The sequence below is a fragment of the Eurosta solidaginis genome, chromosome 1, assembly GCF_040869045.1.
Source record: "Eurosta solidaginis isolate ZX-2024a chromosome 1, ASM4086904v1, whole genome shotgun sequence".
Lineage (NCBI taxonomy): Eukaryota > Metazoa > Arthropoda > Insecta > Diptera > Tephritidae > Eurosta > Eurosta solidaginis.
The window spans coordinates 298,595,413-298,618,425 of NC_090319.1; the positions used below are offsets into that span (position 1 = coordinate 298,595,413).

The 23,013-nt window shown below is 35.0% G+C and overlaps 1 protein-coding gene across 5 annotated transcripts in view; it reads left to right on the forward strand.

Annotated features, from left to right (window-relative positions):
• yem (yemanuclein) overlaps window positions 1-23,013 on the forward strand; it is a 123,827-nt gene that overhangs the window by 63,666 nt on the left and 37,148 nt on the right. For 3 of the 5 annotated variants that reach the window (XM_067761173.1, XM_067761175.1, XM_067761174.1), the window contains one exon: window positions 18,834-19,816. In XM_067761173.1, coding sequence (XP_067617274.1) covers window positions 18,834-18,905 — 72 coding nt within the window. In that variant the 3' untranslated portion in view covers window positions 18,906-19,816. Of the gene's footprint in view, window positions 1-18,833; window positions 19,817-23,013 lie in introns of those variants that run through there. The other 2 variants (XR_010948970.1, XR_010948971.1) reach the window with 1 other exon arrangement.

The following is a 23,013-nucleotide window of genomic DNA, read 5'->3' on the forward strand; positions in this document are numbered from 1 at the left end:
AAAGAACGATATCGGACTATAACCACGCCCACTTTTTCGATATCGAAAATTTCGAAAAACCGAAAAAATGCGATAATTCATTGCCAAAGGCAATTAAAGCGATCAAACTTGGCAGATGGGTTGACGTTATGACGCAGAATAGAAAATTAGTAAGATTTTGGACAATGGGCGTGGCACCGCCCACTTTTACAAGAAGGTAATTTAAAAGTTTTGCAAGCTGTAATTTGGCAGTCGTTGAAGATATCATGATGAAATTTGGCAGGAACGCTGCTACTATTACTATATATGTGCTAAATAAAAATTAGCAAAATTGGATGAAGAACACGCCCACTTTTTAAAAAAAAAAATTTTTTAATTCAAATTTTAACAAAAAATGTAATATCTTTACTGTATATAAGTAAATTAAGTCAAAATTCAACTCCTGTAATGATATGATGCAACAAAATACAAAAATAAAAGAAAATTTCAAAATGGGCGTGGCTCCGCCCATTTTCATTTAGTTTGTCTAGAATACTTTTAATGCCATAAGTCGAACAAAAATTTACCAATCCTTCTCAAATTTGGTAGGTACATAGATTCTATGACTCTATAACTGTTCTCTGTGAAAATGGGCGAAATCGGTGGAAGCCACGCCCAGTTTTTATACACAGTCCACCGTCTGTCCTTCCGCTCGGCTGTTAACACAATAACTTGAGCAAAAACCGATATATCTTTACTAAACTTAGCCCACCTACTTATCTGAACTCACTTTATCTCGGTATAAAAAATAGCCGAAATCCGACCATAACCACGCCCACTTTATCGATATCGAAAATTACGAAAAATGAAAAAAATGCCATAATTCTATACCAAATACGAAAAAAGGGATGAAACATGGTAACTGGATTGGTTTATTGACGCAAAATATAACTTTGGAAAAAATTTTGTAAAATGGGTGTGACACCTACCATATTAAGTAGAAGAAAATGAAAAAGTTCTACAAGGCAAAATCAACAGCCCTTGGAATCTTGGCAGGAATACTGTTAGTGGTATTGCATATATAAATAAATTAGCAGTACCCGACAGATGATTTTCTGGATCACCTGGTCCACATTTTGGTCGATATCGCGAGAACACCTTCACATATACATCTAAGGGCCACTCGCTTTTAAAACCCTCATTAATACCTTTAATTTGATATCCATATCGTACAAACACATTCTAGAGTCACCCCTGGCCCACCCTAATGGCGATATCTCGAAAAGGCGTCCACCTATAGACCTAATGCCCACTCCCTCTTAAAATGCTCAGTAACACCTTTCGTTTGATACCCATATCGTATAAACATTCTAGAGTCACCTCTGGCCCACCCTAATGGCGATATCTCGAAAAGGCGTCCACCTATAGACCTAATGTCCACTCCCTCTTAAAATGCTCAGTAACACCTTTCGTTTGATACCCATATCGTACAAACATTCTAGAGTCACCCCTGGCCCACCCTATTGGCGATGTCTCGAAAAGGCCACCTATAGACCTAATGCCCACTCCCTCTTAAAATGCTCAGTAATACATTTCGTTTGATACCCATATCGTACAAACATTCTAGAGTCCCCCTGGCCCACCCTAATGGCGATATCTCGAAAAGGCGTCCACCTATAGACCTAATGCCCACTCCCTCTTAAAATGCTCAGTCACACCTTTCGTTTGATACCCATATCGTACAAACATTCTAGAGTCACCCTTGGTCCACCTTTATGGCGATATCTCGAAAAGGCGTCCACCTATAGAACTAAGGATTACTCCCTTTTAAAATACTCATTACCACCTTTCATTTGATACCCATATCGTACAAATACATTCTAGAGTCACCCTGGCCCACCCTAATGGCGATATCTCGAAAAGGCGTCCACCTATAGACCTAATGCCCACTCCCTCTTAAAATGCTCAGTAACACCTTTCGTTTGATACCCATATCGTACAAACATTCTAGAGTCACCCTTGGTCCACCTTTATGGCGATATCTCGAAAAGGCGTCCACATATAGAACTAAGGATTACTCCCTTTTAAAATACTCATTACCACCTTTCATTTGATACCCATATCGTACAAACACATTCTAGAGTCACCCCTGGCCCACCCTAATGGCGATATCTCGAAAAGGCGTCCACCTATAGACCTAATGCCCACTCCCTCTTAAAATGCTCAGTAACACCTTTCGTTTGATACCCATATCGCACAAACATTATAGAGTCACCCCTGGCCCACACTAATGGCGATATCTCGAAAAGACGTCCACCTATAGACCTAATGCCCACTCCCTCTTAAAATGCTCAGTAACACCTTTCGTTTGATACCCATATCGTACAAACACATTCTAGAGTCACCCCTGGCCCACCCTAATGACGATATCTCGAAAAGGCGTCCACTTATAGACCTAATGCCCACTCCCTCTTAAAATGCTCAGTAACACCTTTCGTTTGATACCCATATCGTACAAACATTCTAGAGTCACCCTTGGTCCACCTTTATGGCGATATATCGAAAAGGCGTCCACCTATAGAACTAAGGATTACTCCCTTTTAAGATACTCATTACCATCTTTCATTTGATACCCATATCATACAAACACATTCTAGAGTCACTCCTGGCCCACCCTAATGGCGACATTTCGAAAAGGCGTCCACCTATAGACCTATTGCCCACTCCCTCTTAAAATGCTCAGTAACACTTTTCGTTTTATACCCATATCGTACAAACATTCTAGAGTCACCCCTGGCCCACCCTAATGGCAATATCTCGAAAAGGCGTCCACCTATAGACCTAATGCCCACTCCCTCTTAAAATGCTCAGTAACACCTTTCATTTGATTCCCATATCGTACAAACACATTCTAGAGACACCCCTGGTCCACCTTTATGGCGATATCTCGAAACGGCGGCCACCTATGGAACTAAGGATCACTCCTTTTCAAAATACTCATTAACAGCTTTCCTTTGATACCCATATCGTACAAACATATTCTAGAGTCACCCCTGGTCCACCTTTATGGCGATTTCTCGAAAAGGCGTTCACCTATAGAACTAAAGCCCATTCCCTTTTAAAATACTCATTACCACCTTTCATTTGATACCCATATCGTACAAACACATTCTAGAGTCACCCCTGGTCCACCTTAATGGCGATATCTCGAAAAGGCGTCCACCGATAGACCTAAGGCCCACTCCCTCTTAAAATGCTCAGTAACACCTTTCATTTGATACCCATATCGTACAAACAAATTGTAGAGTCAGCCCTGGTCCACCTTTATGGCGATATTCCTAAATGGCGTCCATCCATAGAACTATGGCCTACTCTCTCTTAAAATACTCTTTAATACCTTCCATTTGATACACATGTCATACAACCACATTCCAAGGTTACCCTAGGTTCATTTTCCTACATGGTGATTTTCCTTATTTTGTCTCCATAGCTCTCAACTGAGTATGTAATGTTCGGTTACACCCGAACTTAGCCTTCCTTACTTGTTTGTTTTTAATTTTTAGTTTTTATACTCAGTTGAGCAGAGCTCACAGAGTATATTAAGTTTGATTGGATAACGGTTGGTTGTACATATATAAAGGAATCGAGATAGATATAGACTTCCATATATCAAAATAATCAGGATCGAAAAAAAATTTGATTGAGCCATGTCCGTCCGTCCGTCCGTCCGTCCGTTAACACGATAACTTGAGTAAATTTTGAGGTATCTTGATGAAATTTGGTATGTAGGTTCCTGAGCACTCATCTCAGATCGCTATTTAAAATCAACGATATCGGACTATAACCACGCCCACTTTTTCGATATCGAAAATTTCGAAAAACCGAAAAAGTGCGATAATTCATTACAAAAGACAGCTAAAGCGACGAAACTTGGTAGGTGAGTTGAACTTATGACGCAAAATAGAAAATTAGTAAAATTTTGGACAATGGGCGTGGCACCACCCACTTTTAAAAGAAGGTAATTTAAAACTTTTGGAAGCTGTAATTTGGCAGTCGTTGAAGATATCATGATGAAATTTAGCAGGAACGTTACTCTTATTACTATATGTACGCTTAATAAAAATTAGCAAAATCGGAGAAGGACCACGCCCAGTTTTAAAAAAAAAATTTTTTTAAAGTAAAATTTTAACAAAAAATTTAATATCTTTACAGTATATAAGTAAATTATGTCAAGATTCAACTCCAGTAATGATATGGTGCAACAAAACACAAAAATAAAAGAAAATTTAAAAATGGGCGTGGCTCCGCCCTTTTTCATTTAATTTGTCTAGGATACTTTTAACGCCATAAGTCGAACAAAAATTAACCAATCCTTTTGAAATTTGGTAGGGGCATAGATTTTATGGCGTTAACTGTTTTCTGTGAAAATGGGCGAAATCGGTTGATGCCACGCCCAGTTTTTATACACAGTCCTCCGTCTGTCCTTCCGCATGGCCGTTAACACGATAACTTGAGCAAAAATCGATATATCTTTACTAAACTCAGTTCACGTACTTATCTGAACCCACTTTATCTTGGTATGAAAAATGAACGAAATCCGACTATAACCACGTCCACTTTTTCGATATCGAAAATTGCGAAAAATGAAAAAAATGCCATAATTCTATACCAAATATGAAAAAAGGGATGAAACATGGTAAGGTAAGGATTGTTTTATTGACGCGAAATATAACGTTAGAAAAAACTTTATAAAATGGTTGTGACACCTACCATATTAAGTAGAAGAAAATGAAAAAGTTCTGCAGGGCGAAATAAAAAACCCTTAAAATCTTGGCAGGTATTACATATATAAATAAATTAGCGGTATCCAACAGATGATGTTCTGGGTCACCCTGGTCCACATTTTGGTCGATATCTGGAAAACGCCTTCACATATACAACTACCACAACTCCCTTTTAAAACTCTCATTAATACCTTTAATTTGATACCCATATCGTACAAACTCATTCTAGAGTCACCCCTGGTCCACCTTTATGGCGATATTTCGAAAAGGCGAACACCTATAGAACGAAGGCCCACTCCCTTTTAAAAATACTCATTAACACCTTTCATTTGATACCCATATCGTACAAACAAAGTCTAGAGTCACCCCTGGTCCAGAAAGGCCCACTCCCTCTTAAAATACTCATTAACTCCTTTCATTTAATACCCATATTGCACAAACGAATTCTAGAGTCACCCCTGGCCCACCTCTATGGCGATATCTCGAAACGGCGTCCACCTATGGAACTAAGGATTACTCCCTTTTAAAATGCTCATTAACACCTTTCATTTGATACCCATATCGTACAAACGCATTCTAGAGTCACCCCTGATCCACCTTTATGGCTATATCCCTAAATGGCGTCCACCTATAGAACTATGGCCCACTCCCTCATAAAATACTCTTTAATGACTTTCATTTGATACACATGTCATACAAACACATTCCAGGGTTTCCCTCCGTTCATTTTCCTACATGGTTATTTTCCCTTATGTTGTCACCTTAGCTCTCAACTGAGTATGTAATGTTCGGTTACACCCGAACTTAACCTTCCTTACTTGTTTTTGCTTTATTTTGCTTTGCATTGTACTGCGTTTACTACAGCTTTTTTACTTTTGTTAATGACTTTGATTGCAATTGGTATAATTGGATGGATATAAGATGATTCCAATTGAGCTCAATGAATGTGGCATAAATGAAAATACATATCCACAACAATTTTGACCAATAAGCTTGAATGCAGTCATGAAAAACTGATACTGCTGCTCCTTGTCTCTATTAAACTGTATTATCTGCTAACTCTTTTAATCAAATAAATAGCGCATCACGAATAAATGAATACACTAATTGCAGTTTAATAATAAATGACGTCTTCTTGCAAAAACACAGTTCTTAAATAACAGCCAATAGCAAACGTTGATCCATGCTATTCCACATTGGTAATTCAATAGAATACTATTCAAATAATTATTAACTTCAACTACAAGGACGAAAAATTGATACTGCTGACAAATTCCAATACAATAAACACCGACTTGAGGGCTTCCACAACAACTGTAGGGATGCAGTTTTTATACCTTTCATGAAAATGAAATGGTATATTAATTTCGTCACGAAACCGAAAATTGTAAGTCCTTAAAGGAAAATAGATACACCCACCATTAAGTATACCGAAATAATCAGGTTGAAGAGCTGAGTTGATTTAGCCATGTCCGTCTGTCCGTCTGTCTGTTTGTATGCAAACTAGTCCCTCAATTTTTGAGATATCTTGATAAAATTTGGCGAGCGGGTGTATTTGGGTGTCCGATTAGACATTTGTCGGAACCGACCCGATCGGACCACTATAGCATATATCCTCCATACAACCGATTTTTCAGAAAAAGAGGATTTTTGTAATATCTTACCCAATTTAACAGATTGAAGCTTCAAACTTCACCATATACTTTCGTATATTGCACATATTGTTGTCTGAAAAAATCATAGAGATCGGTTGTATATATAGTATATATCTCATACAACCGATTGTTCAGATAAGAAACTTTTCGCAATTTCTACCCCATTTTAACAGCTATAAGCTTCAAATTTCATCGATTGCTTACGTATATAGCATATATTGTTGTCTGAAAAAATCATAGAGATCGGTTGTATATATAGTATATATCTCATACAACCGATTGTTCAGATAAGAAACTTTTCGCAATTTCTACCCCATTTTAGCAGCTATAAGCTTCAAATTTCACCGATTGCTTACGTATATAGCATATATTGTTGTCTGAAAAAATCATAGAGATTGGTTGTATATATAGTATATATCTCATACAACCGATTGTTCAGATAAGGAACTTTTCGTAATTACTGCCCTATTTTAAGAGCTAGAGGCTTCAAATTTCAACGAATGCTTACGTATATAGCATATATTGTTTTCTGAAAAAATCATAAAGATCGGTGGTATATATGTTGTCTGAAAAAATCATTGAGATCGGTTGTATATATAGTATATATGTCATACAACCGATTGTTCAGATAAGAAACTTTGCGCAATTTCATCCCCATTTTAACAGCTAGAAGCTTCAAATTTCACCAAATGCTTACGTGTATAGTACATATTGTTGTCTGAAAAAATCATTGAGATCGGTGTTATATATAGTATATATCTCATACAACCGATTGTTCAGATAAGAAACTTTGCGCAATTTCTGCCCCGTTTTAACAGCTAGAAGCTTCAAATTTCACCAAATGCTTACGTATATAGCATATATTGTTGTCTGAAAAAATCATAGAGATCGGTGGTACATATATTATATACCCCATATAAACTGTATTTTTTTGCCCCTTTTTTACGGCTAGAAGCTTCAAAATTCAAAACATTTCATCAAATAGTTACGTTTACGTCATATATTGTTGAAATACGTGATTCGTAGCCATAGTTTTTACACGCAGACCAAAAAAAAACCTGAAACTTTGCATCCTCACACAAAGTACTTACCTATTTTTTATTTTATATTTATCTTAAAAATCGTTTAGGTATGTACATCTGTTCACTAGATATTTCTTATCTTATACATCCGATTATTCGGAGATTACGAACGGGATGAGTTTATTGTTCAGCCCCATTCATGAAAGGTATGAAGTCCCGTCCTTACTTGTTGTAGTTGCTTTTAAAAAATGTTCTTTTGCCTGATTTTAGGCGCACTAATTAGTTGCAATAATTTGTTGTAGCACAATTTTAGGTGTATAGGCGGGATCGCCAGTTGTAGGTTATAATTAAAAATTCTGTTTTTTAAAAGAACGTATTTTGATTATTTTTTATTTTGATCTTTTTAATTCTTTTATTTAACCAACTTCCAACAATGAAAATTTTTTGATAATTGAATAATCAATATTGAAAATTAAAATATTGATAAAACATTTTAAAATTACAAAGTTCAAAGTAACTAAAATACAAAGTTAAATAAAAATCATAAGAACCCTACAATGATATCTTTATGAAGTAAAAGTCACATCTGGGACAGTATTGAATACTGTTACTAGCAAATACCCATGTATCGAAATTCAACAACATCTGTAAAGCATGTTTCAATGTATATAAGTATAAGTCAAAAGAAAAAGTCATTATCAAAAAAAAAAACAAGCTACTCGGAAATTTAAAAAAACAATTTTTCCGATTTACAAAGTCTTCGGCATTGTGCAAGTATAGCACATCACCAGGCCCGCCGAGAGGGTGGGGGGTTTCTGAGGGGGCCCGCGATTTAGAGGTACTATGACATTTTTTTTTTTAATTCAGGAGTCTTTAGTTGTTCCATGTGCAATTTTTAAGCCGAATTTCAAAAGCAACGAAAATCTGCATTTCGTTTTAATATTATAGTGTAGTGTGAAAAATAAAAATCTATATATATAAAAAAAAAAGGCTAAAATGTGTGTTAGTTGGTCGCCGGTGTTTGAAGAGATGCGTCGGTCGATTTTGTTCAAACTTTCACACAAGTTGCGTAAACCTCACGCGGTGGTTACTACATAGGTTTGGTTGCGATCGACGTACAGGGTCTCAAGATATAGGCCGAAACGTGGACCCGAGTACCCCTAGAATGTGTTTATAGAATATGGATAACAAATGAAAGCTGTTGATGAGTGCTTTAGTAATTCTAGTAATTTTTATACCCCTGGGTGAGTAGGGTCTCGAGATATAGGCCAAAACGTGGGCCAGTGAATTCCTAGACAGTGTTTATACAATATGGACATGAAATAAAAGCTGTTGATGAGTGCTTTAGTGCAGAGTAATATATTATCCAGAGACGGACTGGGACTGGGATTAGGACTAGGACTGGGACTGAGACTCGGAGTGGGACTGGGACTGGAATAAAATACATACCACCCTCTGGGACAGGCAATCAGGGATACAGAAGAATGAGAAGGAATTGAGAGAAGAGAAAAGAGAGAAGGAGATTGAGAAAGAGATAGAATGAGACGAAGATGGAGATAGATGAAGCGAAAAAGACGGAGGGAGGAGTGAATAAAAGGATTAGGAAAAAGTGAAGAGGGGGGGGGGGGGGCAGAGTCAGACGGAAAAAGCTTATTAAAATGTATGCAGATAGGCCAAATTTAGGGCAGGACAATGTCTGCTGGGTCTTCTAGTAGAATATAATAATAGCCGTTATTTTTAAAGTGTTTTATTTAGCTTAAATCTGTGTAGCGAACATAATTTTGTAATCGAAATTTAAGTAACTTCCCGATAAGCTACAAGCTTGAAACTTGGAATATGGTTCAGAACTCGATGAAAATGCAATAATTAGACAAAAAATTTCAGATAGGTGGCGCATGGATCGAAATATTTAAAAAAATCGTATTTGTACTCCGATTAGGCTCATATTTGGAACGCATATTAAATACGGGAATAGAAATCGCCTTGTGAAAAAAACTCCCGCTAGGTGGCGCATGGATCGAAATATTTCAAAAAATCGTATTTGTGCTCCGATTAGGCTAATATTTGGAACACATATTACATACATGAATAGAAAGCGACATATGAAAAAAATCGCCGCCAGGTGGCGCAAGGATCGAGATATTAAAAAACTGTTATTTTACGAATTTTCGAAGTTTTTGCAGTGTACTTTTTACTAGCTTCATCGCCATTTTTTTATTTTTGGATTTCAAAGTAGGTGTGGTCACGCTCCCATAAGAAGCTTTTGGCGATCCTTGCATCAGGTCAAGGAGAAAGGGGGATTTTGTACAGATTATTATTTATAAAAACGTTTTTTTTTTTTGTTTTCTTGGAGCCCCTGCAATAGTTTTGAAAATTTAGAAAGTTTTGGCAGCGAATGGTATCGAAATTGACCACTTCTTTAATGAAAAACACGACCTCTATCGTTTTCAAGACTTTTAGAAAGTTTGTTCATATAAAAAGATGAAATTCGCATGACACCAACGTAATTTTTTATTAATAGTAAATAGTGTAACTATATTACTATTAATTACGTTAGCTGGCTATAAGCTTTTTTCTTTATATCTCGTTTGTTGAAAATGCTACACCTGTGTCTGGATGCGATGTTTTTTCTATTGTCATAAGCAAACAAATTTATAAAAATAAAACAATTTCATTAAATGACATAAGTACAATATTGAACTACCTACCCAATTGGAAACTTTATTGCTCATACAATATATATCGCCGCGTCTTTTCCAAGAATATGTTAGCAAGAAAATTTTGGATTTCGCCCAAATAAATAAGTTAATAATAATAATTAGGTTTTCTCTCGCAAAGGAAGATGTAAATTTCCTATTATCCTATGCGTCAAGCGAAGAAAGGTCTATTTTACAATCAGATTTGGACACATGGCTCAATTGGTGCACCATCAACTATATGCCACTTAATCTTAAAAAATGCAAATTTATGTAGATTACTTCAGCCAGCTTCCTACACTCTTAACAATTCAAATCTTGAAGAGGTATGTATACAGTTTTATAAACCTTGGGGTTGATATTGACAGTAAACTTAACTTCAACATTCATATTACTACAACTATTAATAAGGCTGTTAATAAGGTATTCTGGCGTTTGTAAGGCGATGGTATAAAGAATTCAGCGACCCGTATGTTACTAAAGCTCTTTTTACAACATTAGTCAGGCCGATATTAGAATATGGTGCAATAATTTGGAACCCGAGCTACCAGGTTCATATTGATCGGCTAGAATCAGTCCAAAAACAATTCTTACCTTTCTCCTTAAGGGATTTCTTTGCTAGTCGCAGGGAAATGCTTGGAATTATATATATGATTAAATTACTAAATGGTTCGGTCTCTAACTGATTTCTGTTAAGCGAAGTAAACAACTTTAATGTCCCTTGCGGGCCTTCAAGACATCTTAAACCTCTCTTCCTAAAATATTGTAGATCAGATTTTGAACTAAATGAGCCCTTCCGCTGTTTGTGTCAGAATTACATCTCCCACTCTAGCACATTTGATGTTTCGGACTCGCTTTTTTGTATTAAAAAATCTGTTCCTTCCTCTCTTAATAGTAACTAACTGTATTCATTACCATATTTTCTACTAATTCTATCCATTATATGTCTGTATATTTATTACTAATACGGCATTTATTTTACTTAGCTGATGAGGGTTCCTCTGTAGCTGAGCAGTTTTAGATTTCGACTGTTAACAAACCATTGCCTTACAACGACTCGGCATGAACAGGATTAGCCTGGTTTCATTTGACAACTTGAGAGTAGTGCAGTGTCACAACGTACATACAAAAAATATATAAAAAAACTCTTTGCGCTCTGAACACTTTTTTTCAAAAGAAAATTTTTCTAAAATGCTCCATTTACTTGATGGGATCATTTAAAAAGAAGTAATAAAAAACTTGAACCCTTTAATTGATGGTGCTAAAACGTACAATAAGAATCTTAATTTTCTACTTTGGTTTATATTATGAAAACAACTTCTTAGTACTGAGAATAAGTACGTATATTTTTCTGAAAAAAATGTTGGGGAAACAGTTAAGCAGAATTAATGTGTACGGTGGGGACCATCAGTATGCAAACAAAAATTGTAAAAGTAGTACTGCGGAAGTGCTTATACTTCAATTGTTCCATTTAAGGGTGAAGTTTATGAAACAAACTTATAAAACCCTACCCCACTCTTGGCAGTGGACATGTTTGTGTTCCTCATTTAATAAAATATTGTCCGAAAAAGCATCATTTTGTACAAATTTAGTGATCGTTACAATATTAAATAGTAACAATAAGAAAGAAAGGAAATCCCCATTAGATAGCATTGCAGAAACTTTGCCATACACGCGCTCATTTCCTACTGGTGCACTTGGTGTGTAAAATTATTTAAATACATTTTTTATTTTTATTTGACAATTGCCTAAACATGCATGCTAGCGATGTAAATTCAGAGACTGATTGTAGCATTTTCGGGACTCCAAATTTCTTATGAAACATTACTTGCCGTCAGAAGACCGCTTTTTAAGGCTTACCTAATTCAATATTAATTTAGCATGCGCACATACATATACATACAAACCTATAGTAGTAGTACTTATTTGAATGTGGGAATATTTTTGGAAGTTTTTTAATGTTGCTTAGTATTAAAAGCAGAACACACATAAATAGGATTAAAGGTTCACAAGAAATTATGGTTTTATTATACAATGTATATTATTTTTTTCAAAATATGTGATTGTTAGTTTGAATTGAAAATGTTATGCAACGAAGTTTGAAACCTTTTTATATCTGAATTAATTTTAACCCTTATGATTTGATGCATAAAAGGTTATCCTAAATAATATTGTGCACTTTCGTAGGTTAGGTTTTTGAAATCTAAAGAATATCTAATCCCCGTATTAATTACAATACAAGATCGCGAAATTCCCGGGGTTCCGAAATTATAAAATATTGATATCCCTAATATAAGGTGAAGTTTTAGAATTTGTTGGCATATTCATTAACCCATTTGGCGGCACATGTTGCTATTATTCGGAAACTAAAAAAAAATTTCTAAAACGCAGTTTTCGAGACCTCAGAAACTTGTACGGTGAGAACGTATATATTTTTTTACTAATAACATAAAAAACATTAAAAGTGTAAGAAACTTTTTTTTTATGAAAAAAAGCACAAAAAAACTACGTAAATAAAGAATACCAAGATCAGTAAGATCCATGGTTCTTAGCGAGTAGGTACAGTTTAGAAATTTTGCAGTAAAGTAAATAGTTTACACCCACTTAAAGAGATTGCTCGATATCACGCCGATTTTCACAACATTTTTTTATATAAATGTGCCATATGTTGTATGGTGCGCAAGTGATGTGAAATTTTGGATATATCCATTTTACTTTATTCTACCCAAGATAATAAGGTTATTGGTTTCATCTGTCATTCTGCATCGTAATGGCATAAACTAATCGAGATAAATAAAGATTTACATGTATCAAAATGATCACGGGGAAAAAAGAAATTGATTGAAACCGATGATGCAAACTTTACAGTTGGGTAGAAAACTTACTGTAGACAACTTTTTCTTTTCCAATTTTTACCATGAGAAGGTAAGTAATAATTTTTCTAAATTAAAAAATGCTTCTGCCTACTGAAAGAGTGTATTGCATTTGTGTAAGCAACATTTTATTCAACCGTTATTTTGCAAAATTAAGGTTCAAATAAAAAAATTTATTTTATGTATAGAGCGGGGTGTCTGGGGTGCAGAGCTGTAAAATCTTACGTTTGCGATTTGTGTTATTTGGGTGGTTTTGCACTTTGTCTATGACAATTTCCAAACAAAATTTTGATAAGCATTTATTTTCCATTTAGCTTTATTTTTTATAAAGCTATGAGAGCGAATTTCAAGGGCTCCTTCGAAAAAAACGAGCAAAATTTGTTAGAAAACCTAACAAAATGAATCACCAAATATGCTCCGAGGGTTAATTAAATATGCCCAAGTAAAAAAATCACTATATCACGAACTCCAAAAAAAATGTAATAAGAAAGACAGGAATGTTCAACTTGCCGGAATGATACTTTTTTTCAATATAACTCGACATTTTTAAGGTTGTCATGCTTAATGCTCTTGAGCAAGTTGTTTTAACTCTTCTCACGCTAATTATTTTCATAAAAACTTTTTCAACCAATTTTTAAAACTAAGCTTTCATAAAATGGAACTTAAAATTTTTTCGTACTATTTTAGGTACTATTTACGCATTTTTGTAGCAAGTGATTGGTAATGAATGCATGAGTTCACACACCAAAAATGTGAAATCACCTGAGTGCACTCATTGATTTCAGTACATTTATTTCTGCAGTCTGATTTAGCATTCTTTTCAATTGCATGCGGTGCTGAATGAAATCCTTGTTTCTCCGCATGATTGCAGAATTAAAGAAATGAAAGTATAATTCTCGTATGAAGAAAAAATTGTGAAATACTGATTGTAGAAAAGCTCTAATTTCAAAAAGCAAATGATTTCATTCTTCATCAGCTCTGGTAAAGAGGAACATTTCTAATAAAAGTTGGCAAAAGCCATGATGAAATGAATATTCAGGTGTTCTCATCCCGTTGACCTTTTCCCTTATTCTGACAAAGTTCGGCATAATATAAAGGGTTGTCTTTACATACATAACTGCGTTTGATTTCTACTACGATTATACGTTGAGAAATAACTATATAAGCCGCTACCAGAATTTTTATACTCAGCATGCTTTGCACACAGAGTATATTAACTGTGATTGGATAACGGTTGGTTGTACAGGTATAAAGGAATCGAGATAGATATAGACTTCCATATATCAAAATCATCAGTATCGAAAAAAAAACATTGATTGAGCCATGTCCGTCCGTCTGTCCGTTAACACGATAACTTGAGTTAAATATTGAGATATCTTCACCAAATTTGGTACACGAGCTTATCTGGACCCAGAATAGATTGGTATTGAAAATGATCGAAATCGGATGATAACCACGGCCACTTTTTATATATATAACATTTTGGAAAACACAAAAAACATGATTATTTCGTAAATAATACACCTAGAATGTTGAAATTTGACGTGTGGACTGATATTGAGACTCTTGATAATAATTAGAAAAAACAAGCAAGGAAGGTTAAGTTCGTGTGTAACCGAACATTATATACTCAGTTGAGAGCTATGGTGACAACATAAGGGAAAATAACCATGTAGGAAAATGAACCGAGGGTAACCCTGGAATGTGTTTGTATGACATGTGTATCAAATGAAAGGTATTAAAGAGTACTTTATGAGGGAGTGGGCCATAGTTCTATAGGTGGACGCCATTTAGGGATATCGCCATAAAGGTGGATGAGGGTTGACTCTAGAATTTGTTTGTACGATATGGGTAGCAAATGAAAGGGGTTAATGGGCATTTTAAAAGGGAGTGGGCCTTAGTTCTATAGGTGGCCGCCTTTTCGAGATATCGGCATAAAGGTGGACCAGGGGTGACTCTAGAATTTGTTTGTACGATATGGGTATCAAACGAAAGGTGTTAATGCGTATTTTAAAAGGGAGTGATCCTTAGTTCCATAGGTGGACGCCGTTTCGAGATATCGCCATAAAGGTGGACCAGGGGTGACCCTAGAATTTGTTTGTACGATATGGGTATCAAATGAAAGGAGTTAATGAGCATTTTAAAAGGGAGTGGGCCTTAGTTCTATAGGTGGACGCCTTTTCGAGATATCGCCATATAGGTGGACCAGGGGTGACTCTAGAATGTGTTTGTACGATATGGGTATCAAATTAAAGGTATTAATGAGGGTTTTAAAAGGGAGTGGTTGTAGTTGTATAGGTGGTCGCCATTTCGAGATATCGGCATAAAGGTGGACCAGGGGTGACTCTAGAATGCGTTTGTACAATATGGGTATCAAACGAAAGGTGTTAATGAGTATTTCAAAAGGGCGTGGGGCTTAGTTCTATAGGTGGACCCCTTTTCGAGATATCGCCATAAAGGTGGGTCAGGGGTGACTCTAGAATGTGTTTGTAAGATATGGGTATCAAATTAAAGGTATTAATGAGGGTTTTAAAACGGAGTGGTTGTAGTTGTATAGGTGGTCGCCATTTCGAGATATCGGCATGAAGGTGGACCACGGGTGACTCTAGAATGCGTTTGTACAGTATGGGTGTCAAACGAAAGGTGTTAATGAGTATTTTAAAAGGGCGCGGGGCTTAGTTCTATAGGTGGACGCCTTTTCGAGATATCGCCATAAAGGTGGACCAGGGGTGACTATAATGTGTTTGTACGATATGGGTATCAAATTAAAGGTATTAATGAGGCTTTTAAAAGGGAGTCGTGGTAGTTGTATATGTGAAGGCGTTTTCCAGATATCGACCAAAATGTGGACCAGGGTGACCCAGAACATCATCTGTTGGGTACCGCTAATTTTTTTATATATATAATACCACGACCAGTATTCCTGCCAAGATTTCAAAGGTTTTTTATTTCGCCCTGCAGAACTTTTTCATTTATTCTACTTAATATGGTAGGTGTAATAACACCCATTTTACAAAGTTTTTTTCTAAAGTTATATTTTGCGTCAACAAACCAATCCAATTACCATGTTTCATCCTTTTTTTCGTATCTATATATATAAAAAGAAGTGTACATTTTGATTGTCACTCCATAACTCGAGAACGGATAGAAAGATTGCCATGATATTTTTAGGAAAGATACAGGAAGGAGAGGTGATGGTTAGTTGATTTTGAAATCCCAAATCGGTTTAGCCATTCTTGAGTTGTGATTTTTTTTAGAAATAATTCAAAATTTGAAAATTTGGTATATAAATTTGCCTATATTAGTATTTACGATCCTTTTTTCCGGGAAGTTAACCAGAGACGGACTGGGGCTGGGATTAGAACTAGGACCGGGACTGAGACTCGGAGTGGGACTGGAACAAAATACATACCACCCTCTGGGACAGTCAATAAGGGATGAAGAAGAATGAGAAGAAGATGAGAGAAGAGAAAAGAGAGAAGTAGAAGGATACTGAGAAAGAAATAGAATGAGACGAATATGGAGATAGATGAAGCGAAAAAGACGGAAGGAGGAGTGAATAAAAGGATCAGGAAAAAGTGAAGAGGGGTGGGGAAGGACAGAGTTAGACGGAAAAAGCTTATTAAAAAATGCAGATAGGCCAAATTTAGGGCAGAACAACGTCTGCCAGGTCTGCTAGTTTGTTATAGAATTATGGCATTTTTTTCATTTTTCGTAATTTTCGATATCGAAAATCGGGCGTGGTCATAGTCGCATTTCGGCCATTTTGTATACCAATAAAAGTGAGTTCAGATAAGTACGTGAACTGAGTTTAGTAAAGATATATCGATTTTTGCTCAAGTTATCGTGTTAACGGCCGAGCGGAAGGACAGACGGTCGAATGTGTATAAATACTTGGCGTGGCTTCAACCGATTTCGCCCTTTTTCACAGAAATAAGTTATCATCCCAGAATCTAAGCCCCTACCAAATTTCACAAGGATTGGTAAATGTTTGTTCGACTTATGGCATTAAACGTATCCTAGACAAATTAAATGAAAAAGGGCGGAGCCACGCCCATTTTGAAATTTTCTTTTATTTTTGCATTTTGTTGCACCATATCATTACTGGAGTTGAATGTTGACAAAATTTACTTATATACTGTAAAGATATTAAATTTTTTGTTAAAATTTGACTTAAAATTTTTTTTTTTTAGAAGTGGGCGTGGTCTTTCTCCGATTTTGCAAATTTTTTTTAAGCATACATATAGTAATAGGAGTAACGTTCCTGCCAAATTTCATCATGATATCTTCAACGACTGCCAAATTACAGCTTGCAAAACTTTTAAATTACCTTCTTTTAAAAGTGGGCGGTGCCACGCCCATTGTCCAAAATTTTACTAATTTTCTATTCTGCGTTATAAGTTCAACTCACCTACCAAGTTTCATCGCTTTATCCGTCTTTGGTAATGAATCATCGCACTTTTTCGGTTTTTCGAAATTTTCGATATCGAAAAAGTGGGCGTGGTTATAGTCCGATATTGTTCATTTTAAATAGCGGTCTGAGATGAACGCCCAGGAATTCACATACCAAATTTCATCAAGATACCTCAAAATTTACTCAAGTTATCGTATTAACGGACGGACGGACGGACATCTCAATCAAATTTTTTTTCGATCCTGATGATTTTGATATATGGAAGTCTATATCTATCTCGATTCCTTTATACCTGTACAACCAACCGTTATCCAATCAAAGTTAATACACTCTGTGAGCTCTGCTCAACTGAGTATAAAAATTTTTAAATGGGCGTGGTACCGCCCACTTGTGATAAAATCAATTTTACAAATATTATTAATCATAAATCAAAAATCGTTAAACCTATCGTAACAAAATTCGGCAGAGAGGTTGCCTTTACTATAAGGAATGCTTTGAAGAAAAATTGACGAGATTGGTTAAGGACCACGCTCACTTTTATATAAAAGATTTTTAAAAGGGTCGTAGACGTAATAAGCTATATCTTAGCAAAAAAGAGCTATGTATCAATAGAATTTTACTTTCTAAATTGAATTATAGATAACATTAAATTGGAAAACACTAAAATGTTTGAAAATTGGTGTGGCACCGCCCCTTTTATGACTAAGCAATTTTCTATGTTTCTCGAGCCATAACTCGAAGAAAAATTTACATATCGTAATGAAATTGTGTACACAAATTTTCCCTATAGCAGAAAATATTTCTAGTAAAAATGGACGGGATCGGTTAAAGACCACGGCAACTTAGATATAAAACAAATTTAAAGGTTTAAAAGGGTCGTAGACTATAATAATAAGCTATAACTTTGCAAAAAATAGTTTTGAATCAATGATATTTCACTTATCAAGTTTTATTGTAAGAGGAAATGGGGAGACATTTTTTTTAAACGGGCGGTTATGTAAAAAAGTAAATGTACAATTGAAGCTCACGCTGAGTATATAAATTTCGGTTACACCCGAACTTAGACACCTTCACTTGTTTAGATAAAATTTAGCTTAAAACTGATTTTTTTTGGGGAAACTTGTACGAAAAATGAAGCAATCAAAATTTATTACTTTTTTAGTACAAGTAAGTACTGGAAAATATAGCTGCCGAAAAAGCGAGGTTATGTTGTCGACATCAACCTTTATTATTGCATTATGGGCATTACGGGCGATTAATAAAAACGCAAACATTTGATAACACGTTCTGTGAAGCTCCATAAACTTTATTATAGAATGTCTCAGCTGAGTATTTAATGTTCGGACTCAGACATCGTACTTTATTATTTATATATGTAGATATGTTTGCTTTTTCAAATATACATAATTATAAATATTATATCTATTTTAGGATTTACAACAACAAAAGACTAATATGACATCACCTCAAAATGGCTCTAAAAAGGATCACTGCTCTCAATGACCCCCAATAAACTTTAATGCAATTGGTTTAAATAATTTAACGCCAGCGGCGCTTACACAGTGCTTCGCACAAGCGCAGTCCATAACGCCTGATACCACATTTTTAGCAGCTAATAATAATTCAACTGGCGTAAAGGTAGGAAAAAATCAGTTTAGCGATTTGCCACCACTGCCATTATTTTTACCCACACATATGGATCCACCACAACCAACACTACCACCAACGTCCTCGTTTTCATCAGCCACCACGTTGAGTGCACCAAACACGTCAAATTAAGTTGTAGCAGCCCCTTCGTCGTCGTCAACAGTAGCCTAACCAGCTACTTATATCACCATAAAGCCAACAAATCAAAGACTCACAACAAATACAATCGCGTATAAGATTTTAGAATATGCAAAAAGAAGAAAGACTAAAAGTATTCACAAGTTAATACAATGTAGATGAAAACTCGTTGCTAACTTTCTAAAATTATTCATTCTCAGAGCATAATTGCATTGATGTAAGTGCGTTTGTTGCTAAAGCATAACCGTATAATAGTTGGATTAGATATAATGTTTTGCATTCAGTTAATTGTAACTTATTGTACCTATCCTTTGTTATTTAAACTGTGCGATCAGAACCAGGGACGGAAAATAATAATTATTTTTTTTTTTGGAGTCGAAAAAGTCCTGGTCAAAAAATTGTCCTAGGTGAAAATGTTTGAGTTCCCAGGTATCACTATAGCAATATCCTGTCGAATCATGCATCCTTTTTATTTTTCGAACTGTTTCCATAAACGTCCATATATAAAAGTAAAATCTGTATTTTTATTTTTTTAGTCCGATAGAACTAGTTAAACTCGGGGTTTTAAAAATTAAAGTCCGGAAATAAAAGTTAAATCCGGACTTTTATTTTTTAAGGCCAAAATAAAAGTCCGGCTTGATAACAAAGAAACGGATTATCTGAATTAAAAAAAATTGTTTGTTTCGGATAAGCCGTTTCTTTGTTATCAAGCGGGACTTTTATTTTGGCCGTAAAAAATAAAAGTCCGGATTTAATTTTTATTTCCGGACTTTTATTTTTAAAAGTCCGAGTTTAACTAGTTCTATCGGACTCAAAAAATAACAATACCAAAATAATTTGTATCTTAATCCAAATATATTAAAAGTTCAAAATTAATAGTTTTGCAAGGAATTATAAAAGGAATAACAATTTCGGCTCCTGATCAGAACAAAAAAAAAAACACGATTGCGGTATGGCTGGCAACGCGATAAGAAACAAAAGTGTCGTTTTGCTAGTGGTTGCCAATATCGCTTCAACCATATTGAGTGTGCATTTGTATCAAAACAAAAAAAGTCTGATATTGAAAATGTTTCACACGATTTCACAACGAAAAATATTAGCGAAAATCACACCTGGCTCACTAATTCTTTAGTTGATACCAGCTAGTTGTCTGAGCTATATTTTGCTTTTATAAACTGTAACTCGACATTTTTCTAAAAACAAATTAAAAAATAAATTAATACAAGGGGCGATATACCTTCGAAGAGATTTTTAATTTTTCCTACAAATTGGCGGGACGGAACGTACATGTTTTATGCCGACTCTGAACGGCAGCCACAAGGCAGACGAATTTTCACTTCAGCTTTTCATGGCAAAAATACACTCGGAGTGTTTGCTAAATCACCGCCGAGTGGCGACGCAGCTTATAAAAACTGTTTTCCAATTGAAAAAGCTTTTTTCTATTTTCAAAATTTTCGATGTTGCTTTGCCCGGGACTCTTCGGTGTGTAGGAGGAACACGCTACGACCACAAAACGGCAGCCGCAAAACTGTCTTACCATAAAAGCCCCGATACATAAGCACTTTTTCATATAGATGAGTTTAACACAAGCTTATGCATTATGAGTAGATTGCACGCATTTTTATGGAGAACGGTAGAATGAGCGACACTGGCGCCATCTGATATTGAAAAGTAGCCATCTCCCAAATTTTGTTACAAGCAAAGCATAAGAAGAAGAATGTGACATTTGTTTTGGTTAAGGGTGTTGACACACTTTGCAAGTGAAATTATTTTTCCCACTGGTTGGTAAATTTTCTAACATTTTTCGCAGGTAAAAACTGTAATATAACAAATGAATACGACACAAAATATGTTAGCAAGTATCTTTGTTGTAAGGGGATAATGTTTATACCAGTGCTTCGCGAAATTTTGTATGTGAATGGGCAAGGCGTAATAAACTTCAATTGCCAAGTCTGAAGTTCCTTCATATTTACAAACGCAACATCTTGGTTGATTGTGGCGATGTTATTGGAATGCATAAGCTTGTGTTAAACGCATCTATATGAGAAATGCCATTGTGGGACCGCCTTAACTAATTTTGAAATCTTTCCCATTGACACTGCGTTCAAAGAAAAAGAATTTCTTAACCCTTTTTGTATATTGCTGATTTTTATAGCCTTGTAAGTACTTATTATTGTAAAAAATTTAATGAGCTGATAGGCCTTAGTTAAATAAAACACAATATTTAAAGTTGTGTTTTAGTTTTACTTCGTCGATATAACTAATAACTAAGGCCTATCAGCTCATTAAATTTTTTACAATAATTAACCCTTTTTGATTTATAAGCGTTTTCATGCTTAGCTTAGTTTAGTGTATTTTGTGCGATATCTCCCAATGCATCATATCTTGATAGTCTAAACACCTCCTTTTGTGTTGTATCAATATAAGTGTAAAATATCTTGAGGTAATCCAGGGACAAACTTTGGTCAACATCTCGAAAACGGCGGTTAACATAGCAAAATTGATAGTACCACTGAATTCAGCAGACTTGAAATAATTGTATACGCCCCGTTTCTCGGTTGATTATAAAAATTTACGTTTAAAAACTAGTGCCGTAACTATCAAAGAAAATGTAGTAAACGTCACGGTCTTGACAAGTATAAAAAGTTAGAAAAAAACTAAACGGTCTAACATGTCTTATTGCAGTTTTGGTATTGTAATATTTAGATCAGACCTGTTAAATAATGATTACTAATGGTAATGATTAGCCGTTCCATTGATTATTTTCTTTAAATGCCATTTAGTGATTACTTGCCATTATTTTCTATTTTGAATGATTACTTTTCAATTGATTAAAAAAATAATCAAAAAAAATCATGATTTTTTACGATTATTGAAAAAATCAGAAATAATCAAAAGTAATCAAAAATCAGAAAAAAATCAAAAATAATCAAAAGTAATGATTATTTTTGATTTTTTTTTTGATTTTTTTGGATTATTTTTCAGCTTTGTTTAAAGAAAAATTCTCGTTTGTTGCATGCACGGGATAATTTCTACATACAAGTAAATTTTAGGATGCAATCGTAAATCATAAGCGCTCATCGAGGCGAATATATCAGGGACGTTAAGCTAATCGTTTATCAAAAAATTTCCACCGTTTCTGTTGAAACACTTCGAAATATTATCGATAAAGAAATTATCAAGATAAATTGTATCTCGTTTTTAACCGAAACGAAAAGCTCTCGTTAACGTTAAAAACGTTAACAAAAACGTGATACTTTATGTTTGAATTGTGCTGGCAATGCTATAGCCATGGTGAAGCCGTAAGGTGGTAACAGCGAGCGGACATACACACACAAACTCCATGTAATTTGTTTGTGTAATTCGTTGGTGGTAATGTCAAAAATACTCTGAGAAATGTTCGTACTGTCAAAATTCATGAGAAAAGTTGCAATCAGCTTGGCTAATGCTTCCACCTTTAATGACTCCGCCATCAATCAGCTTTGCCAGCATAGTTTGAAATTAATAATCAACATAAACGATTTGATTTCGTTTTGATAGGGCAGAAAACGAAACAAAATCATTTCGTTAATTTGACGTTCTTAACGTTAATAAACGAAACGAAATGACTTTGTTTCGTTTATTAACGTTAATTATCGTAACGAAATGATATCGGCTCGTTGGTTAAGCATGCATGAATATATATGTACTTGCAACATATAGGGCGAATAGTATATGATTACATTCATTATATAAAATAATAATGGTTTCATCCTTAAGTCAAGCCAAATTTTATTTTGTATCTAAAATTAATATATCCGCCATTTTGGATTAAGTTATGGCTATG